Source organism: Apus apus, chromosome 28 (genome assembly GCF_020740795.1).
Source record: "Apus apus isolate bApuApu2 chromosome 28, bApuApu2.pri.cur, whole genome shotgun sequence".
NCBI lineage: Eukaryota > Metazoa > Chordata > Aves > Apodiformes > Apodidae > Apus > Apus apus.
Genome location: NC_067309.1, coordinates 1,325,344 through 1,347,751, shown reverse-complemented (window position 1 = coordinate 1,347,751; position 22,408 = coordinate 1,325,344). Strand labels below are relative to the sequence as shown.

The window sequence follows — 22,408 nt, the reverse complement described above, 5'->3', positions numbered from 1 at the left end:
CCCCGCGGCAGAAGCCAGGTCCCCTCAGGGGACCACCCTTCTCTTTCAGGGGTGAAGGCCGCCCCCAAGACCCCCAGGGACCCTTGAAGCTGCGGCTGAAAACACCTTATAAAAAGCCACGAAAGCGTTTTCTGCCCGTCTTGGTAAAGAAGAAATTTTACCCCCAAACTCGGCTGCTGAGAGGCCCAGGGCCAGGGCCGTGAGGCAGGGGCTCCTGGCAGGCTGGTTTAGGTTCTCACTCCAACACCCACAGCTCCCCCGACCTCCATCCCTCACACGGGGTGATACTGGGGCAAACCCCAAAGGCTAGGGGGGAAAAACCCAAAGGCTAGGGGGGCAAACCCCAAAGGTTAGGGGGGGCAAAACCCAAAGGCATGGGGGGCAAACCCCAAAGGTTAGGGGGGGCAAAACCCAAAGGCATGGGGGGCAAACCCCAAAGGTTAGGGGGGCAAACCCCAAAGGTTAGGGGGGGCAAAACCCAAAGGCTACGGGGGGCAAAACCCAAAGGTTAGGGGGGGCAAAACCCAAAGGCTAGTGAGGGCAGCAGTTGCTAAAGGGTTTGTACCCTGGAGAAGGGACAGTTTGAAGGAGCTGCAGCAAAAGAAAAGAGCCAGTTCAACAGCACAACGGCAAAAAGGAGCTTGGTTGGGGTTTGGTGGGGTTTTTTTTGTTGTTTTGTGTTTTGGTTTGGGTTTTTTTTGTCTTTTAAATCAGCTTTATTTTTCTAACTGTTATTTCAATTTCCCATAGCACCTTGGCAATGTCAAAAACAAATACAAATACATGTATTATCATTTTAACATTTAAAGCATGAACCTACTTTACACAAATTTTGTTTTGGACAGTTTTGACAACAGGAATATACCAGAACAGACAAAGTATAGAAGCCAGATAGGTTGCTTTTTTCTCCTTCCACTGAAGCCCTACCACTTTGAAGAGAGATCATAAATGCCAAGGGGAAGCTGGATTCATCCGGGAGGAACAAGATGTCTGTCATAACTTGAGCTCAATATATTATCTGAATATTTTGTATTCTATAAAAATTAGAACAAAACCCATTTGTGCACAGTCTGTTTACATTTGAAGTTGCATTTTTGGAAACTGTATCCATAACTGAAGCTCCATAAAAATAAACCTCTGGTTCTTAAATATAAAATTTTAAAGTTGTTACAGGTTAAGTTTGCAGATGGATTTTTCAGAAATAAGTTGCTTTAACTCCATTTCAAGTCCTCCCAACTGTACATTAAAAACAGACTCAATTAACCTCTTGAAGTGCCTGCACTAAAGGCACTTAAGAGAAGAGCCAACTAAAATACTACAACAAACCAAAATTATGTACCATCCTAAAGGAAGCTCAGACTATATGTAATATATACACACAAAGAAGAGCATGATAAATCATTCAGATTAATGGCAACAATCTTATGTTTCAGAAGGAAATATCAAAATTAGAAACAAAAAATTCTATTGCATATCTGTAGTAATCAAGGATTTACAAAAAAACTTATCAGAAGCAATTTCCCCCCGAAGTGCATTTCTGTTGCATCGTCTGTAACACAAGGGTGCATTTTACAAATTTAAAATATCATCTGTACATACCAGATATTTTACCCCAGGTGATCAGTCACTTGGGTAACAGTAAAAATAGCAGACATTTTCAAGACAATTAAGCTGATATTGACAAAGTAGTAAGGCCATAGCTATTGAACTACAGTAAAGCATTGATTAAGTCACTTATTTGCTACTGATCTGCCACAGTATCATCCTTCTCTTCTGGTTAATAGTGGGTTACTCTTTTTTTTTAATTATTATTATTATTTTACTTTTTTTTTTTTTAAATCTACTGCTAAAACTGCACCATCATACTGTGCCAGGCTAACTTTAGAAAAACAAAAACAAAACAAACACAAACAAAAATAGCAGGAATGTAAGATACTATAAAACTAACTTAAAGTTTAGAAATCAAAAGAAAAAACAAAAAACAACACAACTTGTTGCACTTTAAATTTTACTATCACATGCAAATATTACTTCTCACTCCCCAGCAGAAGTACAAGAGAGAGGCCCAATCTTTTCCATGCACAACCACTTGGAAAAGAACTCAACCTGGGGAAGCACACCTCTGTAGCTAACAACAAAAGTAAGAAATCAACAACTCTGAAAACAAGTCACAGTTCATCAAACTGAAAGTTACACGTGATTTGCACCTTCTGGTACCTCATCTCAGGTAGAGTTAAAATCCCTCTTTCCCTTAGGTGGTGAGTTACCAAGAAGGAACCACGGGGAACTGTTGTTTGTCACTTCAAGTGCACACTGAACAGGGCTGGGGAACCAGGGGCACTTTCACCTCTGCTGATGTTGTCCCCCCTTTGTCCTGTCCCACCTTGGTGGGCACAGACACAGTCACTGGGCCTGAGTCCATCAGGGGGATGAGAATGTAGCAGCTTAGCCCGTCTACCTTACATGTTTGCCATGCAATACAAGTACTGCAGGAGAACTTGCACACAAAACTAAGGTTTTCACAGCCTTTTATATTTACTTGGTTATTTACGCCCTCCTCCCCCATCTGCACACACACACAAAAAAAGAAAAAGGAAAAAAAGAACCAACCAACCCCACAATTATAAATGGGGGAGGCAGGGGGGGAAGGGAAACGCTGAAGTGAAATCCTTGCAGGTATCAAATAAATAATTTCTGAGAGCCCTAATGTGATGAAACTTGGAATATGCTGGAAAAAGCCACCAGTTTTACAGACTGATTTGCATACACTGTACAAGAGCCTTAATCTGCTGCTGGAGAACACACACCTGGGACACACAAAGCATCCTTCCCACCATCAAGTTTTTCCAATCACCTTACAAGAAAGATTGAACTGCAGTTACTATTTTATTATTTTTTTTCCTCCACATCTAATAAATGAAGAAGTTACATGCCACAACTGTTAAAAACTCAGCTACTTTCAGCACTACAAGGTCACTCTGTGCACTGCACACGGATCAGAACTGGCACCTTCACCACGGAGACCAGGGATCAAACATCTGCACCAACCTCTTCCCAAAAAACCTCTTCCTCTGAGCAGCAAAACCAGCTCCTGGCACCCCAACACTTCCTCAACCTTGCAAGGTCAGTGCACATCTATCCTAAATATTTGTTACTATCACACAGATTTATTTTTTTCCTCCACTTTGACTGCAGTAATTGTTTATAGCCTTTAAAATGATTAAAAGTTAACTTTCAATCCATTTCATTTCAAAACTTTAACACTTTTAAAAAATGTTTAAACTTCTCTCTCATTCCCACATGTGTATCATTCTTGAAACACATGGAGAAGGGTTCTGTAAGTATCTTTAAACTGCAGATGTGATCAACAATTTTTTTTACTAAATTAAAAAAAACCTCCCAAACCCAGTACAGGTAGTTTAAAAGTGAATAATGATTTTGGTTTCTTTTTTTTTATATATATATATATATATAGATGTATATATATATGACATGCGTAGAAATGAACAGTTAACTGCATAAATACATTATCTTGTGTTATGAATCAAATCAAAGCAACTGCCAAGCTGAATAATAAGTTAGAGAAATGACAACTCTGGCTTTATATATATATTTATAAAAATAGATATGAGTGTTCTCAAAGCAGTTGATAGAGAATGCCTACAGAGTAAGAAGTTGCCACGGGTTATCTGGCTAAGAAATCAGAAAATGAAGATTTTTTTTCACAGTTATTTTAACCTCCACTTACATTCATCCTAATGGCAACACTAGCATATATTACTAAGATGTTTACTGTATATTTCACAATTGAGTTTTCCAGTGTTCACAACTTACAACTTTAACTTTGTACATTTGCTATTCACTTAAAAAAAGAAAAAAAAAAAAAAAGAAGAAAAAACCCAAAAGGTGTGATTCTTACTGCTGGAAGCTACTTTTCCCTACCACTTTACACAGAACTTGGAACCCTGGCATGCTAATTTTGGCAGATTAATGCACTGAATTTTTCTATTTCGGTCATTACTGTAATCACCTTTAAACTTAACCACTTACTACACAATAGTGTTGCAAATTTAGTCAGCTAGGCAAGAACTTTCAAGTAACTTCTCTGAACATGAGGGGTTTTGTTTAGCCTTTAGTTCCACCTTCAACAGCTAAAAAGTCAGTTGCTACCACATCAGCTGTAAACATTGAGTTCCCAGTAGATACAAACCCTGATTTCTAGTATGAGTGTCCCGTGCCCTGCTCCAGAACACAAGACAGGTCAGTATAGAGAACACCCAGCCACATCTCTGATCTGCTAACCAGTCAGAGAGACATCAGCTTAACTCTGGTGGGGCAGCCAGAGCTCCCCCTTGCAGAAATTCCACCCCTGGAACTCCACTCTGGAATTCCCAGCTCTTCATTTGTCACACTACCATCACCTACTGTGTAGCCACCCATCAACCCTACACTGGGCCTGCCTCAGGAAAACATACCAAAAGAAATGTACACAAGTCTGTGATAAAAGAGATTACAGAAAGCAACAAGCAGGATTAAAAACAAAACCTAAGAAGTTGCCCTCAAAAGGAGGGAAGGAAAAAAAAGAGCAAATTAAAACTTCTGACGTGCCCCCTTCTGCCTCCTTCCAGTTGCCTCTAGAAGACAGGATTTGCTGCCCACGTGCTCTGATCTACAATCCAGCATCCTGCACAGGTTTAGTTTAAAAAGCTTGCTGAATGAACTATTAGTAAGGTCAAGAGACTACACTTCAAGCTGGAAACACAAGGTTTACTACAGCAGTACATTCAGGTTTTCTCATCAGTGACTACGTCGTGACACCAGTATCTGGCTGCACTCGTTCCACTCACACACTGACCCAGCCCCTCAGCTGCAGACGTGCCCTGCAGTGCCAGGCCACCCATGGCAGACACACCATCCAACAAGCCAAATGTTAAATAGGTTAAAAAAAGTTATAATTTTACAGAAATGCTCGTTTTTTTTCAAAAAAATAATATTCTCTTATCCTTTTCCTCCCACACCAAGGGACAGGTTAATTTGTCAATTCATATTCTTTCACCTTCTCAAAACGCTAGTTTCACACCCCCAAAAACTGATTTCAAGCAGGAACCCCTCTGCAAATTAAAAACAAAAAAATACAAAAATTATAATCTCTATATTTATATTGATTGGAATCCTCCAGCATTCGCGAAATCACTTCTAGAGATGAATTTTGGGACCCTCCAACAACTCCTCCACACAAGCCACGCTCCAGTTCAGTATTCCCCTTCACGAAAATACTTCTTTCTCACAGTTCTCCTTTGCTGCTCATTAGTCCACAGCTCAAATTAAATAAGAGAATAATTGGCTGGACAAGTGTTACTTTGGTGACCGGGGTGGCACGTACTGCTCCTTGCCGATCCGTCGCGGTGCTCCCTGAGGCGATGATCTGCGTCCAAACTGGCGCCTCTGTTCCCTGATTTTCCCAGCAGCTCCCCTGGGAGGCCCGTTGCCTCGGAACCCAGAATAATCCTTCATTCGACCTTCAACCTTCTCCTGAGCCTTCTCAGGTGTGCTGCTTTCTTCATTTTTGGCAGGGGGAACTATGTTGGTGCGATGTTCCCGAAGAGGCTGGACAGGAACGGGAGGAGGCTCCTTTGGGGGCTTCTGGCAAACTTCAGCATAGCTCAGCTTGCGTGGCTCCTGTGGGACCAAGGAAGAGCAAGGTTTACAGACCAGAATGTGTCCCTGCTGTGCTCCTCCAGACTACCCCAGGCACCACAGCAAGACCACGAACAGCAAGTGATTACACCACGGCTGGGTCAAACTGCACAAGAGAAGGTCCCAGGTGCTGCAGCAGAAGATGCTGCAGAGAAAGCTCCCCAAGTTCCCCCAGTCCCTGCTCTGGGCCCTACCTGCACTGACAAGGCAGGAGCTGCACTTGCACTCGCAGAGGGAGAAGCACTGCTTGTCCTGGGAGGCTTTGCAGCACTGACAGGAGAGACGGACACCGGTGGGGAAGCGTGGCTGGGAACATCCTTCTGAGCAGACACTTCTTCTGTTTTGCTGTCTGGCTGAACTGTGCTGTTAAAACCAAGAACAATTGAACACTAAAACCTACTCACACAGAAATTAATGTTTGAGAAAGCATTTTCTTTCTTTGAAGACACAGCTGCATTGTTTGCAGAACAGGATGGTGCAGCCATTACCACCCATGACTTGTTATTTCCATCTAGTGGCCTCTGGAGAAGCTGCCCACAACAGGCAGAGAACACCAAACATCATTGCCACCTTGCTGGTCACCAGCCAGAGCCTTTGCTAGAACATGCAGATGTTAATATTCTGGATTCAAGTAATCTGCTTACCTTAACACCACAGCTTCAGTCTGGCTTGGTGAACTCACACTTGTCACAGGCTGTTGGACAGTGCTGGGTGGCTGTTCTTCCTGAGCAGGAGCTGGACAGCTGGGCAGCAAATCTTTGCTTTCCTGCAAAATATGGAAAGATCAGAGATGTGCTTAAATTGCTCCTCAATATGCCCTACCAAGACATCTGAGAAGTGAGATATTTCCAAAGGCTGCTCAAGCCATAATTAGAGAAATTCTGCTTCTTTGGGAGCACTGTCTCCAGAGCAATCAGGCTTTATATGGGCAAAACAAGCAGTGGATAAAACGAGAAGTAAGGCTGGATCCAACAGATTATCAATGCCTGGCCCCATCAGCTCAAATAACCGACTCATCTGGAAACAGGCCTTGCCTGCACGACACAAACTGCTCCTGCTTCAACAGGCAGCACTCCCCATTTGCCTGCTTTATCCCAGAACAGTACCCAGCCCACAACAGTGTCACTACAGCCTCAGCTAAACCCCTAAGCTAAAAAGCCAAGAAAATCCAAGACAGAAAACTGATACACGTAGTGTGATGTCTGGGCTTAAAGCTTCTCAAGTGCAGCTCTAACATAAACAGGCTCTTCACACAGGGAAGAGGGAGACACAACAAATCCACAGTCCTGTGTGTGCCAGAAAAGAGCTGGTACCTTTTCTTTGCAGACTCCTTTGACAATATCTGACATCCTGCTCTCCAGCAACGACTCTCCTGGTATTTTTGCTGTGCTGCCAGGCAAAGGTGGGAAATTTGATGCTAGCAAGTCAAACTTTGGTGTCTGAGTCTTTGTTTCTGCTGAAGGTTGAGGTCTCTAGAGAAGGAAAATACCCTTTAACAGAGCCACAACACTGAGAACTAAAAGCATTGAACAAGGGTCAGGGAATTTCCTAGAAACACAGGATGTCTGCACTGGAATCTGAGCAATTAAGGACCAAGCCATTCCTTCAGCAAATGCAAGGCCAACACATGGCACTTTGTGCAGCTCCTCCCAGTCAGGGAAGTGGAACTTACTGAAACTCGGTCGTCTTCTCGTCTCCTCCGACCTCTGAAAACGTTCCTCCTTTAAAGGCAAGAACAAGTCAGTCAGTGCATTCACCTGCAATGCACACCCATCTGCACAACAGGGGGCCTGTGGCAGGGGTCACAGCAGCCCAGCCTCCTGATGGTGCTCAGGACACAGCTCTGGGATGTTCTCCATCCTCAGGAGGGGGCAGAGCTCTTACACTCTTGGAACATCCCCAATAGGGGAAGCTATTTCTCTTCTCTCTCCCCATGCAGGAGGTGCCCCAGAGCATCCTAACTGAGCAAGCACAATTAGAGTATAAGATTACAGAATAGCATCCTATAATTTTGTAGTAATAATAACTGATTTCTCACACCTTGGTCACTTGGTCTCCCACCTTGATTGCTTATTTTGAAGTGTCTAAACTCTGAATTAACAAAAGCTAAAACCAGTCGATCTTAGAATATTTAGGAGCATCAAATTTCCACAACTGATGATTTGCTTATTATTTACAGCAATAGAATTACCAACTTTCCTTCAGCAACTCTTAACTCTGGAGGCAAATCAGACAGTTATTCTGAAATAAAGACACCTCACCATCTTACTGCAAGGTCTTTGTCAGGACAACTAGCAGCTGCACAGCCAAGCAGGACGCATTAATGCTGCCAGCTGAGTATTTATCATGCCTGGCTTATTGAAATGTCAGCTTTCCCCTGGTCAGTCTTTAGAGAAACACACACTGTGCCAGTGGTTGATGATCCTTGGCTCTCACAGGCCACCTCAACCCCCAGCACCGTATCCCAGCAGCAGCACTGGGAGCTCCTCACCTGCCCCTGCCGATGCCATAATCTCCGTTCTGCTCCATCTGTGCCGTGGGAGAATCCTTCTGGGAATAGCCTTGGTCTTGGTGCCCCGGTAACGTGCTGTTGTGCCGCTCCATGACGAAGCTCCTGGAGCTGGTTCTGCTCAGTGCTCCCTCCCCCAGGGGCAGGGGGCTGGCGGCAGCGGGACCCTCGGCAGCGTGTTCCGAGCTGCTGGGCGAGCGGAAATGCGGCTTCACGCTGCGGGACACAGAGCAGCAGCTGTGGAACCCAGAGCTCACACAACAGAACTCCAGACAAGCACCAACCACAGCTCATTTCCAGCTGACAAGGAAGGAGGGGGTCAGTAGAACTAGAACTCCAGAGTGGCCGTTTCCTACATAGATTCATAGAATGGTTTGGGTTGGAAGGGACGAAGAAGACCATCTAGTTCCTACCTGCTTCCCACCACCTACGTTTTTTATTGCAGCCTCCTCTCAAGTGTTGCCATTTGAAGTAAACATCGAGATCACTGCCCAACAGACACCAAGGTGGGGAACCAACCCCCCGTCCCAAAACCCAACCAGCCAACACAAAAACCTCCGATCTAGGGGTGGCAGGAGAGCCTGGAGAACCCAAAGAGGGATTCCTCAGTTGTCTGGGCCTGCAGCACGGGCACAGGGTGTTGGAAAGTGATCTGGAGAACTAAGCCAAGCCTGAGGAACAAGCTGATCTGGCCACAAGCAAAAAGCCTGCATTGAAAAAGGAAGCCAGGAGTAGGTGACAACTGAACAGGCTGAAGAGAACAAGGGAGATAAGGCTGGGGTAGTGAGTGCCCCATCTCCAAGAGGGTGAAAAGCCAGGATCTCAGTCTCACTGTTCCCGTTATCAAATTCCCAGATCACTGACCCTGCAGCTCACAACACCCCAGACATTTCACCCAGTTATTGATTATTCAGCATGAAAGCTGCATTTCCTTGGAACATGGAAAGGCATGTCATGGATGCCACAGACCTGACTGCCTCACAAAGAGGTCGTTTTCTTCCAGCTTCTACCAATAAACTTGCTCCCTCCTACCTGATCAGAGAATTTAAGGTGGGAGGAAAAGAGGGCAAAATAAGATAATACAAATTATCATTTGTTAGCAGTAAATCAGAAGAGCAGTAACTGATGTGGTGCAGCAGCAGATCCCTCTCCCTTCTCAGCCTTTGTCCTCTGGTATTTTAAGAACCAACTCCAGCACTCTCTGACAGGCCTCTCCACAGCCTTACAATTAACAGCTGGAAGTTTTGCAGCATTTCACATGTAACCAGAAGGCAGAACAAAATTCACCTTTTAATAGTCCAATTTTGAGCAAAATCATCTGCTTCACCGAAGACATTCTCTAAGTTATCTTTTAGATGGCTGGGCAGAAAAACATCAATTTAACCAATATTAGCACTGAGGATTCTCTGTATACAAAAACTCACTTTTCTCTTCCCACAAGGATGTTGCAACAAATCAGGGCAAAACAAATATGCCTGGCTTAAACAAATGTTTATCTACAGAGAAAAATCCAATACTTAACTATTAACTGCCTGATGACAAAACAAATCAAGCTTAATGAGCCAGGACAGAACCCCAAGAGCAGCAGCTGGATGAAGCTCTCCACATGAACTCCTCTGCAGCTCAAGAGAAGATACACTGAACAAAGATTAATTCATACTTCACAGCTCCAAGAAGCATTAAGAACCAGTTTGAAGGCCTCAATAAGGTTAAGTTTTCCATCAGCAAAAACCACAGGGAGGAGGAGCCAAGTTAACAAAATCCTTCCATTTTGTTCATAAAATGGAAGCTTCTCAAGCCCTTCTTCAGCCCTCAGATCTCATAATCTTACCCGTCATGGAGAAGGCCACAGTCTTGTCTGGGCAGAAGAGCAAAGCAGAAAAGACATGAAAAGATAAGGAAGAAAAAAAGAAGGAAAAAAAAAAAAAAAGCAGAGAGAGGGAGAGATTATGTGAGAGAGCAAAGAGGAGGAGGAGCATGAAGTGCAGGCTGCCCAGACAGCAACTGCTGGACCTGTTCTCTCTTAGCGCGATACTTGATCATCACTGGGCCGAACCCGGGGCCGAGCCTCACGTTCCCTTGGCAGCTCCTGTTTGCCAAGGGATCCTGCTGAAGCCTGACTCCTGTCTGCTTCCAGGAGATGAGGATTTATTCCCACAAAAACAAGAGCTTTCTGCTGGCACAAAGGCTGAACAAGATTGGCAGGAAAGATAAGATGCCCCAGACAGACCCGCAGAACCTGCTCATACTTGACCCTAAACCTCTAACTTCACCACGACTGAAGTTTTACACATTAAAAGTCTTAAGGTAACCAGAAGTTTTAAAAGCTTCAGGAGGACACAGATGTGATCTACAAGGCAGCAGTGAACGTGTGGGCATTTAAGATGTTAATATTTGGGTGCATACAATTAATTCTTGTACAGTTTCAGCATCCAGCCATACTTCTGACAGGTTCCATATGCATGGGAGTTTTACAGGTTTTAATTTTAGGCACAATTTAAGGCACAAACCCCAACTCTTTATAAAAAGACCTTGGCTGGGAGTTGGGCAGCTGCAACTCAGCCAGCTGTCCCACTTTCCAAGTAGTCACACTACCAGCTTCACAGCCTGTATTGACACTCTGCTGAGTCACTATTCCAAATTCCAAAGTTCACCAGCCACAAACCTGAACTGCACCACAAACCCACTGCTGGTACCCGCAGCTGTCAACTGGTTTCTCCAACAATATAAAAAGCAACCCCTGTGCTGCCAGCCCGCATGCTCAACACACTGAAAGAGCTTGCAAATAAAACAATTTCCACCCACACAAGCAGATTACTACTCCATTGTACTCAGAGGACTGATCCAGCAAATATAAAGCTGTTTCCTCCTCCCCAGTGTTTATATCTGAGTCCTTACAGTTATCAGCAGAGATGGGGATAAAGCAAATAAATTTTAGCAACAGCCTCAGCACGGAGCAGTTCCAGGGCATGCAAGTCCCAACTGCAGAAACTGACTGGCTCTCTGCAAGGCTAATCACACCACAGGAAAAGCCTACATGTGTGCTGCAGGAGTTTATAACCTGCATATAACAAACACAATTAGAAGTATTACCTTAAGAGGAAGTTATTTGTCTGCAGAAGTTCCTGTGAGGCTTTTAGAGGAGCTACTTTTGCTCTCTCCAGCACATATGTCCATTATTTTAGGATCTTAAGGTGCCACCTTGATATTCATTTTATACATCAAGTTGAAAAACATCACACATTTAATAAACCAAGTCAGTAACCTAGTCCCACCACAAGACACTGCATTTTACAGGTGCAAAGGAACACTTCAGGAGCCCAGGTTCTCAGAGAGCAAACAACTGGCAGAGCTGTCTTACCGATTCCTATGGAATGGGCGACCTATGCTCAAAGAAGCAGCATTTGTTTTATATGATCCTGGTGTGTTAAAGCCATTCACAAATCCACCGTTAGGAAAGGGGGCCTGCAACAGACAGAACAGTCTCAGTGGCTGAACAGAAAAAGAAAAACGTTTGCAGTTTTATGAGATCAGCAGTTATTCATCCAGTCTGTACTTTTACACTGGGCTGCCCTATCTGGTGTGCTGTCAACTTCTTATTGAAGCAAAACCCCCACCAGGTTCACAGGCTGCACATCTGCTTGGGCATCAGAGTCCTCCTGTTCTTGGAAGAGCTACAAAGCTACTGGATAATGCAATTTCACACCAAAACTTCTGGAAATAAATGACAGCCAAGGGTGAGACATGCAGCCCCTCTGACAGCCTGACTGTCACCCAAAGTACCAGAGGGATCTGACTAGAAAACCTGTGAATTCTACGGCTGAGAAGCCCACTAAAACTATGGATTTGTTAACCAGTTTTGGGCGTGCTCCCCTCACTGTCACTCACCAGTGGTGTTTCAAAGTAAGGTGCAGGATTTGGAGACCAGGTCTGAGGCACGATGCTGTAGATGGAGTACTGCTGGGGGCTGTAGACAGGCTGCATGAAGAGTGGGGAGGCAAACTGGGCTTGGGTTTGGACTGGCTGAGGGTAGACACTGGAATCCACTACCCGGTAACCATTCTTAGCAAAAAATGTGTTGATGGCTTTTATCCTGGCCTGCAAGATATCAAATCACATCACAGGCATCAGCTGGGAGAGAAGGAGCAGCAGAACATGACATCTTTATTCTTACTGAAATGAGAGCAGAAGGGATGCGAGGAGGAAAGACGATTGCTGCTTACAAATCAAAATTCTGATAAAAATCAAGCCAGGGCACAACCCTGCAGGGTGCTGGGGAAGGACACAGGCTGCTCTGGCTGGAGGGTCTGTGCAAATTAACCCACACACTGCTGCCTGGAGCAGCTGCCCAGCCTGCAATTTTGACAGCTCCTTTCACAACACAACTTGATGCCCCTTTATCTGTCCAGCAGCAAACTCAGGCTGGAGACTCCTGATGGCAAGAGTCCCTCTCCTGGGTTCTGCAGACCCAGATGCTGGGAAGAAGGGAAAACAAAGCAGGAATGTATTTCACCCCTCCAGGGAAGCAGCACTGTGAACAACCATCAACCACTGAATTGTCAATTTTCAAAGCCACCCTGTGAGCTTGAATGAGGTCAGGGGTACACAGCCAGGGTTATCAACTATCCCACTGCTAATTCCACTCTCCTGTACCCCCATAAATGCACAGTCATCCAAACAGAAACAACCAATCATTCAATTCAAACCTCACATAAAGCAGCCTTACCATTACTGGCTTGCCCTGAAAGGTTTTCACTTCTTCCCTTAAGTATTTAAATGCCTGCAGACATAAAAAAAGATTAACATCAGAATATCTCGAAAAAATGGTACTTTTCAAAGGGTATCACACGGTTTGACTTGAGTGTTTAGCAGTGTGCTCCCCTGTGAGCCCAGCTAAATCCATCATCACTTCAAGTTCAGCACCCCCCTGGCAGCTGTGGCTGGAGGGTGCTGAGGCAAAGAAGGGAACTGTAACCCCAGCATCTCTCAGCTTTTTCTCTCTATTAACTAGAATATGCCAATAGGCTCTTAAAATAAAAAAAAAAAAAAAGGGGGGGGATCAATAAATAAATGTTAACTTTTTGCTGCAGAAAGCATGAGTCTTAAGCAAGGGAAATACTCCTACCAGAAGTGAGGTGTAACAGCTGGGGCAGCCTTACCTGCTGTGCATCCGTGTCCGACTGGAATGTGACGTACCAGTTGTTGTTGTGAGCAAACTCACAGCTTATCACTTTGGGGCAGTTCTCATTTTTGAACAGAGCTTTCACCTCCTGGGGGAGAAGAAGTCAGGCAGTTAAGGGGACCAAGCTCTAAGCTGGGAATTGAACATTCTATCAACTGAAGTTGATACTCCAGTTCCTCAGCTGTGCCTTTCCCTGGACCAGAGATGATCTTTTCCTTCCCAGCAGCTCTGCCAGATACCAAGTTATCCTGTTTCTAGCCCAGGAACACCAGCCCAGCCTCCTGAGCTCTCCAGATAAAACATGTCAGGCCCATCTGGTAAGAATATCAAGATCAGGGTAGAACTGGTGACATTGCTACATGGAAGAGTATCAGGAGAGTCATCAGGACAAGAACAAGTCTAAGAAATATTTCTAAGACAAGGCAACTTGACAGCTTTGCAATAATCAGATTTTAAAGAGAGAGCAAAGCAGCTGTTCAACATTTGCACTAAAAGAACTAATTAAAAATGCTAGAACTAATTAAAAATTGCTAGACAAACACCCTGTGTTACAACTCTAAAAAACAAAGAACCAAATCATTCTGTTAGCCAAATATCAGTAGGAATTTTATTATCCTCCCTTCTCTGAACATAATGAGCTCAGCTCACACTGGGTCACAATGAATGAGAAATGTTTAGTAACTTTTCTTGCTGCCAGAACAACCCTCTGACTTCAAGTAAAGTTACTGCTGTGACAAAAATTCAGCCTGAATTCCAATCTATGCCCTAGACTGAGCTTACTTTTTGGATCTAAAGAGACCTGTTCAAACCTCCTTGCAGAAAGGCCCAGATAGCCCAGTTTTTCGTGGAAAAAGAGTTTATTTTAGAGCATTTTAATACTGGGAAGAGACAACACGACAGGTTTCTGCTTTGGCTTTTCTGACAACACAACCACGCAGACAAAAACTACTCATGTGGTTTCCAAGAAAAATATCCCTGTTTAATCCCATTAAATACCAGTTCACCTTTTAAGCAGCAGTTCCTAATGCTGTTGGAAGCACTGCTGAAGACACCTTCCAAAAAACATCAACAGGCTTTCACTTCTTCCTGACCTTCCTGTTCATTTACCTCTATGGGGGTTGTTTCAGGGATCTCACGCAGGATGATGATGCAGCGCTTGTGGTTCGGTCTGACCTTCTCCCCCCTCTCATCCACTTGTACCATGGGAGAAGCTAAGATGAAAACATCAAAGTTGGCTTTAGCACTGGACACTGTGCAAGGAAGGATTCCTTGTCCTGCTCACACAGGGTCCAAACCCCCAGACTCACATCTCAAAACTTCCAGAATAAGGTCCATATCGGTTGTCAGCTTCTTGATGCCTTCCATGTTGGCAATTGTCCATATTGGAACAAACTGATCACTGTCCATTTGAGACATCAAGTAGAGATCCTTGGAAAGATTCTCACTACGAAGACACAAGTTGACCATTTGATGAAAATCCTGAGCTTTACTCACACAACGAGAGAGCTACATGCTCAACTATTCACCAATACCATTCCCAGCCCACTCCAGCCAAAACCAACTCTGATTTTCTCTCCTGGAGAAATTCCTGGCAGATCAACACAAAGCAGAATAACTAAAAGAAAAAACTCAATAGAAGTCACAGTCCTCTGTATGATAGTGGGAAAAACATCTTGCCCAAGAGACCTCTTCTGGTAAGACACAGCTAAACGATCTCAACATCTGACAACAGGAGGCACAGGAGTCACACTCAGTTCTCATTAAAGGACCAGGAAGCAGGGACAGGACTGGAACTGCTGAGAGGTACCACAGGGTTCCTACAGATCATGTCACAACCAACTCTCTCACTCACATTTAACATGTTTATGGAGATGACAGCACACGTCAAGCCAAAAAAGGGAGGAAATTGTCAATGATTTTAATAGAGGATTTAGACAAAGTTGAATGAACTGAACTGTACCGTGAGAAGCAGAATTCAAGCTGTTTTTTCAAACATTCTCTAATGTCTTCTGTGGACACAGTGGAGCTGCCTTCACCTGGAAGTTACCACAGGCACCATCAATCTCAGTTTCACAGCATGAACACAAAGCAAGAGGAGGTTCCATTGTACAACAACAGAATTAATCCTTCTGGGTAAGCCCAAGAGGCTCATGAGAGGTGCTTAAAGACCACCATGGGACACCTTCTCCACATGAGTGAGGCCTCATGGTTCTCACCTCCCTGGCCAAGTGCTATGGGTGGCTTGGACCTTCTAGAATACACATGGAATGGGACACTGAAGAATTCCTACCCAGGAATTACATGTCATACCAGAACTGTAGCAGACCCTGGAGGATTACAGGTACTGGCAGCAGGATCTAACCTGAATACTCACCAGACACTTCATAGATTTGGTATCCAAGATCTTCAGTTGCCAGGACAATCCCATTTGCAGATGCCTCATCAACTCCTGTGCCATTCCTGGTGGCTTCACAAGTCGGGGAATACATGACCTCATACTGCTTGCAGCTGTCCTCTGAAATCTCTATGGTACCTGGGAAACAACCACATCACCAACAGAAATCCTGACGTAAGCTTCAGAATATTTTCCATTTGAAAAATGTTGGTTACCAACATTAAAACAAATGCTCCAGAATTTGAGAACTCAATTTTGGCTTGGTAGCAACTCCAAGTCAAATCAGAAGAGTTAAACCACTTTGAATATTTCATTCTGGATGACAAGATTGACTGTCTTACGGTCAGAACATGGACTAAACTGCAAGGCACTGACCCCAGATGCACTGCAGTCTCTAGTCCAGCACAAAGGCTGCTCAGCAGCACCTCACTGATCTACGAGGATTGTAGGTGGCCCTCAGATCTTATCTTCCTGTTCACTGGGTCAAGTGTCTGCTAAAGTGCAGCAATGGTGAACAAGACAAGTCCTGAATCCATTTCTACACTTTTAGCACCTTGTTTCCCTCTTAGCGCGTTACTCAGTCATCACCGGGCCCCTGAGATCCTGCTCCTGCTGCAGGGAACCCCTGCACCACAGCTCACCACTCAGACCCATCATCTCCACACACTCTTGACAACAACCTCCAGAGCAAGAGGCTGCTTCTCCCTCAACTCTTCCAGAGAGCCCCCGTGCCCCCAGCAGGGAGGGATCCCACCCCAACCCCCTCACTTCTCACCCTCGGTGGGAGCCCCCGGTGCAGCCGCCGTCTCCTGCCACGAGTGCTCTGTGCCATTTGTGGGGGGCACAGCCTCACCACCCCCCTGGGGCACTTCTTGCCACACTTTAGCGTTAGGGTTTAAGCCAGCACCTTTCGATGTCACCTGCTGAAGAGACCAGAACACTCCTATTAGGGAAAGAAGAACCCAAAGATGCTTTAGAAGTCAAGCCAGACAATAAAGTTCAATTTAGTGATTTTTCTAGAGTTCCACATCTCAAGTGTCTAACCCACTATTAAGCACCTAAGTGATTGTTCATTAATCAAAAGAGGAAAATCCTTGGTATTTTCCAAGTATTTCATTTCTACCTCCATTGGAAGTGTTGCCTCCAACCTCTCTTTATTGACATCCGACAACATCAGCGGAGGGAGCGGCTACCGGGAAGGACTCTGGGCACTCACAAGCTTTTAAAGACTTGACTGTCATTATGCTCCAGTCCCCTCTCACCAGGAAGGGAAATTCTCCCTCCTCCAGACCCCTTCCTAGAAAGGAAGGTAAAAAAACACATTTCAAGGAGAAGAAACTAATGATCTTGGTTTCCCCGTGCGTTTAACGACATCTTATAGACTCCTACTAATGATTCCCTTTAACCTGTAACTGAGGAGATTAAAGTTTGTGAAGTGCCAAGACAAATGTACCCACCACCAGAGCCTGCTGGGAGGGGGGAGCAGCAGCTTCTCACTTTGAGACTGGGCAACAAGGACCAAAATTAAAGAGGGTAAATAGGGGAAAAGCTGCTGGATCCTAACCTGGAACCTGACAAACACAGCACCACTTTTGAGCAGCAGAAGAGAGCACCCTCTCCAAGGGCCCTCCCTGAGAGCTGCTCAGAAGCTCAAAAGTGGGGAGTCCAACAACCCAAGAACAGCACAGAGGAGAAGCACTGTGAGGGGCTTTCACTCCACAATGACAAATCTAACTCCTTCCACCCAGATTAGAAAACCACACTTGGGCAAGAACCCTCCTCTCGAGAGCTCCTCACAACTTCTAAGCAACTAACAGGGCTTCCTCTGAACAGCTTCCCTCAGACGTTGAACACAAGTCCACCTCACTCACACCCGTTTGCTTGAATTTTAAAGGCAAAAAGTCATTCATCCCAGCTTCTATCTCACAAGTAAGTAAGTCTGATATTCCAGAGGCCAGCCTCCTGGATCCTGAAGCTGAGGAGTGGCTTACACGAGGCCTCAAACAAAGTGAAAGGATAAGGAAGCAGTTGCAATACCTTTAGAGATAATTCTTCTGCCAAGGTCACACCTAGTTCCAAAGCTATTTGCCACAAGGACAAGCCCAAATACAGTAACAAAAAGCCTCCAAACACTGGAGAGGTTCAATCCAGTCACGAGAGAAGGGAAAACAAAGATCACTACTTTTGCAAGGCCCTCTGGGATTCAAAACACCCCAAGCACAACTGATTCCATCCCCACAGCAATGGAAACTTCCCCCTTTTCTCAATCTTACCAGAATAATATAGAAACAGAAAGAACTAGAAATAGTTCAGCGTCAAAGGACACGTGTACATTTCCCTTCTTGGTTTCCAGAGTAGTTGTTCTGCAACAAAACCTTAGAAGAAAAAACCCAGTAACCTGTTGCACCCACAAACTTTCACTGTCAATATAGTTCATGGAGTTCAAAACTCAAATCCAGCTCAGCTGCTGCTCTCTCCTGTGAGCAGCAAGGGCACCTGCTCCAGAGCTGGTCCCATTTCCTTGAATTTACTTTTCATCGAAGCAAAAAAGAAGGACATGTCCAGGATGAGTCATTATTTTACAAAAATAAACCCTGCCTTATGTCTGTGAGGTCAGCCTGAACTCAAGCTGAAAGTAATTTTAAGGAATAAGTATGATAAAGTGAAACTGAAACACCTGGGGGGGGATATTACTGCACTTCTGAGGTAATCAAGAGTAAGAAGCAACTCTGGGTATGGCAGATGATGTTCCTGACTTGAGCAAACACAATGTCATACGTGGTGACATGGAGCTCAGAGATGACAGGGGAAGGTGCTCAGAAACTGAAAAGATTCCAGCTGATAACGCATGAATGGAGCCATTAATACAAGAGCTGAAACATCTGAACCAACTTGGGCTCCTTCCTCGTTCCTCTAGAAACACTCCATGATACCTCTGCAAGACCCAGCCCTGATGTTGTGCATCTTAAGAGCAGGACACCAGGGACTCAGAGCAGATCAAAAGTCCCTAATTTACATAAGGTCCGTGCTCCAGGAGCAGCCCCACGCTGTTCTGGCAAGCAGCTCTCCTGGAGAGAAGGCCAAAATAGCCATTCTTGCTTATTTAACTGAGGCTGAGGAACACTGAGCAGTTTGATTGGCTGCAGAACACTCCTCCCAGCTGCTATCGGGAACTTTCATGATGAGGTTAAAGCTTTACAGAGTGACAAAGGTTGGGAGCACTCGCTGGTCTCCACCAGCTGACAAAGCTGCCCCCTCAGCAGAGCTTCCCTCCAGCTCACATTACTTCCAGTGGATCAAAGATTCTCCTCCAGCAATTCCTCAAAAATTGACAAGTGAAGCATCCATCTCATTTTGACAGGATGGCAAAGAACATTTTTCTTATTCAAACTTTCACATTTAACAGATTTCATTAAGCCAACAAAAGTCTCATTCTTTTAAAGCTCTGTTTTAATAGCAATTCAATAGCAAGCAAAATCTCCACACTGAGCTTGTGACAGATTTCCCAGAGGGGACTGACTCTAGAAGTGAATGTAAGTGAAAAAAATCTAAAGAGAATTTAATAAAACTTGTGAGGTGAGAATCTAAATATTTTCCAGAAATAGAAATGTAAGTAAAAGGGGAAAAACCCAAAGGTCAGCAGAGCTGTGGCAGGGGGAGGCTGCAGAGAGAAGCCTCGTGCTGGCTGGGGACACGAGATGGGGGGAACAGGCAGCTGCAGGGGGCTGGGACCCCCATCAGCATCCTTACCTGCTCCCAGCTCAGCCAGGCTGGGAAGCCAACCAAAGCAGCAAGGAAGCTGGTGTCAGCCCCAAAGCACCAGGCAGGACTCCTCTGAATCCTACTGCAGGGTATCACCTAACAGCAGCCCAGGTAACTCTTGAAACACAAATTAACTTGAACGGTCACCAGAGAGCTCCTTCCTCAGCATGTTTCTTTTATCAGCCAGTACAAAGCTCCCCAGGACCAGGGGAGGCTCCTTCAGCCTTTGGAAGGAAAGTGGCACCTCCATCGCCTGTGTCAGTGGTGTCCCCCAATGTGCTGTGAGCAGGGACCCTCTGGTTTGTTACCAGAGGGGGAGCAGGAACCCTCACTTGCTGAGAGGGACACAGCAACACTCAGTGCTCACAGTCCTCCTCATCTAGCTAGAAAACACCACTGGCCACAGCCAGGGCAGTGTGTCACCCACCTGACATGCAGAGATTTCCTCTTTCCCAATAAATGACTAATATATTAAATCAGAAGCACGTACTCAACTGACCAAAGCAGGCACAACAACCTGTTCTCAAACACATTTTCACACCAAATGTAACCATCTTCCCAAAGCACCTTCATTATTCATCATTAACAGCATGTTGGTCCTGGCTGCAAGTGAAGAACCAGACCTACCCCAAATATTAATGCATGAAAAACAGCATAAGCCTCCTGACTGCAGCAGGGTTTTGGAGCTAAAAGATACTAAAGGAAAACACAATTCCACTGTGAAGGAATCAACTTGCAATACTCAGCACAAGCACCTTTCAGTTAAGTTCAAGCAGCCAAAACAAGTCAGTGGATCCTCCTGAAAACTTCAGGGCTTCTCACACATCTGGTTCTGTACCTTATTTTTCAGGCAACCCCAAAGATCCTGAGGTAAAAGCTGCTCTCAAGACTGCAGGGTTTCAGAACTACTGGTCAAGAGCTCGACTTCCCTGTCCTGGCAGCAAAAAGGCACTTCCAGAAGGTCTGGATTGTCCTCAGGAACACAAAACTCAACATTATTGATGCCTCCTGAATGAAGATCACAGAAACTCCCAACACCACCAGCGGGACAGAAAGAAGGAGATCAAACAAAGCTGCCCAAGTCAGGCAGGTCTGCCCTCCTGAAGGATTCCCTGCACCCCCAGACCTGGCTCCCGGGCTCCTGATCTGTAAAACCCAGTCTCCAGGTCCTCAGGCCTCTGTTGGAGACATCTTTTTTCCTCTCGGTGCAAATTAACGTTCGCCTCCAAAAAATCCGAAGCAAGGAAAAGAAAATCTTTCCCAAACCTTTTTATTTAGAGGCTTTCAGCAGCAGAACACAGGTCGGCATCGAGGCGAAGCCCCCAGCCCCTCTGCCTGAACAGCACACAGGGCTGCCAACCCCCTTCCCCCCCCGGGCACCTCCTGCTTCCCGGCGCTTTCTGGACTAAAACTTCCTGCAAAGTTTAAGGCCGCAGCGCGGGCGCCCGCGTTTATAAAGCACATGCTTAGAAAACCTTTCCCGAATCCCACAAAACGCCCCAAACGGTGGAAGAAGAAGCAGCAGCAGCAGCCGCCGGGGCAGGAGCTGCGGACCCCGGCCCGGCCCAGGGCGCTGCCCACCCGCCCGGCCCGGGGAGGGTCACACCGACCCGCCCGCCCCCCCCCCCGGTCACCTCCACGCCTGGGGACGGGCCGCCCGCTCTCGCAGCCGCGCTCCTTGCCCCCCACCGCGTCCCCCCCCCACCCCCAGCTCCGTCTATTAACGCATCAAGCGCAGCCGCCGCCGGGGCCGCGCCGCCAGCCTGCCCGGGCCCAGCGGCGCCGCGCAGCCCCGCGCTCCCGGGCCGGGCCCGCGCCGCCGCTGCCGGGGCTGCTCCGCTCCCCGCCGGCCCCCGGGGGCTCAGGAAGCCCCACGAGTCCCGCCCGCGGCCGAACGGGCCCGGCCCGGCGTGCGCGGCCGCCCCAGGGCCCGCACCGCGCGTAACCTTCACGGCAGGCCGCGCCGCGCCGGCTCCCCCGGAAGGTCACCGCGGTGCCTTTCACCCCCGCGCCGAGACCCCCGGAACCTTCCAGAGCGCCCGGTCCCCCCTTTCACCCGCCGGGCCCGCGGCCGCCGCCCCCGGATTTGCTGTGTCAGCCCCGTCCCCTCCCCTCCCCCCCCCCCACCCAAGCGCGGCGCGGAGCAGCGTGCGCGGCCCTCCCGCCACATGGCCCGGCCCGCCCGGCCCGGCCCCGCCGCCCTCACCTCCACGAAGAGCAGCATCCTGCCCCCCGCGCCCAGGCCGCCGGGCCCGCGCTCCCCGCCGCGCTCCCCGCTGCCCGGCGGCGGCCGCGCCAGCGATAAGGACACTCGGGCTCCGCCTCCGGCTGCTGCCGCCAGGGCCCGGCCCCCTCCTTCCCTCCCTCCGCCCGCCGCCTCTTCCGGAGCACGGCGAGCGCTACCGGGGCACGGGAGGCGGCGGGACGGCCCCGGCCCTGCGCGGGGGGGCCGGGAAGGGGCCGGGAAGGTCCCGGCAGAGGGCGCAGCGGCCGCAGCGCTGAGCCCCGGAGCCCGGGGTTTGTAGGGGCTGCGTTTGGTTCGGCTTTTCCACCACGAAAGGTTCCGTCTTCCACGAACCGCAGGCGGGTCACCCCGCCCGGGTTTCCCCGCCACGGAACCGACCAACTCCCCCCCCCCCCCCCAGGCTCCGCACCCACCGCACCAGCGGCTTTTTTGCCGGTTTTTTCCTCGTTTCGGTCCCGGCTCTCAGGGCTCCCCGCGGAACAGGCCCGGGCTGCCAGCCCGTAACCCCCGCCTCCCTCCATCTGCGGGGTGAAGTGGAGCTGGGGAGCAAAGAGAGGGGAGGTTTCAGGGCCGAGCACCCGCGGGCAGGACTGACCCCCGTGGAGCACACAGCCACCG

At 47.2% G+C, this 22,408-nt stretch overlaps 1 protein-coding gene across 4 annotated transcripts; it reads right to left on the bottom strand.

Annotated features, from left to right (window-relative positions):
• Positions 1–692: 692 nt before the first annotated feature.
• Positions 693–21,864, bottom strand: LARP4 (La ribonucleoprotein 4). Of its 4 annotated transcripts, none has more exons than XM_051641405.1 (17): positions 21,752–21,864; positions 16,907–17,080; positions 16,559–16,706; positions 15,763–15,921; positions 15,349–15,424; positions 14,696–14,832; positions 14,496–14,599; positions 13,366–13,476; positions 12,933–12,986; positions 12,095–12,304; positions 11,568–11,671; positions 8,189–8,422; positions 7,370–7,418; positions 7,011–7,169; positions 6,342–6,463; positions 5,892–6,060; positions 693–5,679 (listed from the first exon to the last, which is right to left on the bottom strand). In XM_051641405.1, the coding sequence occupies exons 2-17, from the start codon at positions 16,955–16,957 to the stop codon at positions 5,356–5,358; spliced, it is 2,211 nt and encodes a 736-aa protein (XP_051497365.1). In that variant the 5' UTR covers positions 16,958–17,080; positions 21,752–21,864; the 3' UTR covers positions 693–5,355. The 4 variants fall into 4 exon arrangements, with proteins under 4 accessions (XP_051497365.1, XP_051497366.1, XP_051497368.1 ...); XM_051641406.1 differs by having other exon boundaries at positions 16,559–16,703; XM_051641408.1 differs by lacking the exon at positions 16,907–17,080 and having other exon boundaries at positions 21,752–21,860.
• Positions 21,865–22,408: the final 544 nt, after the last annotated feature.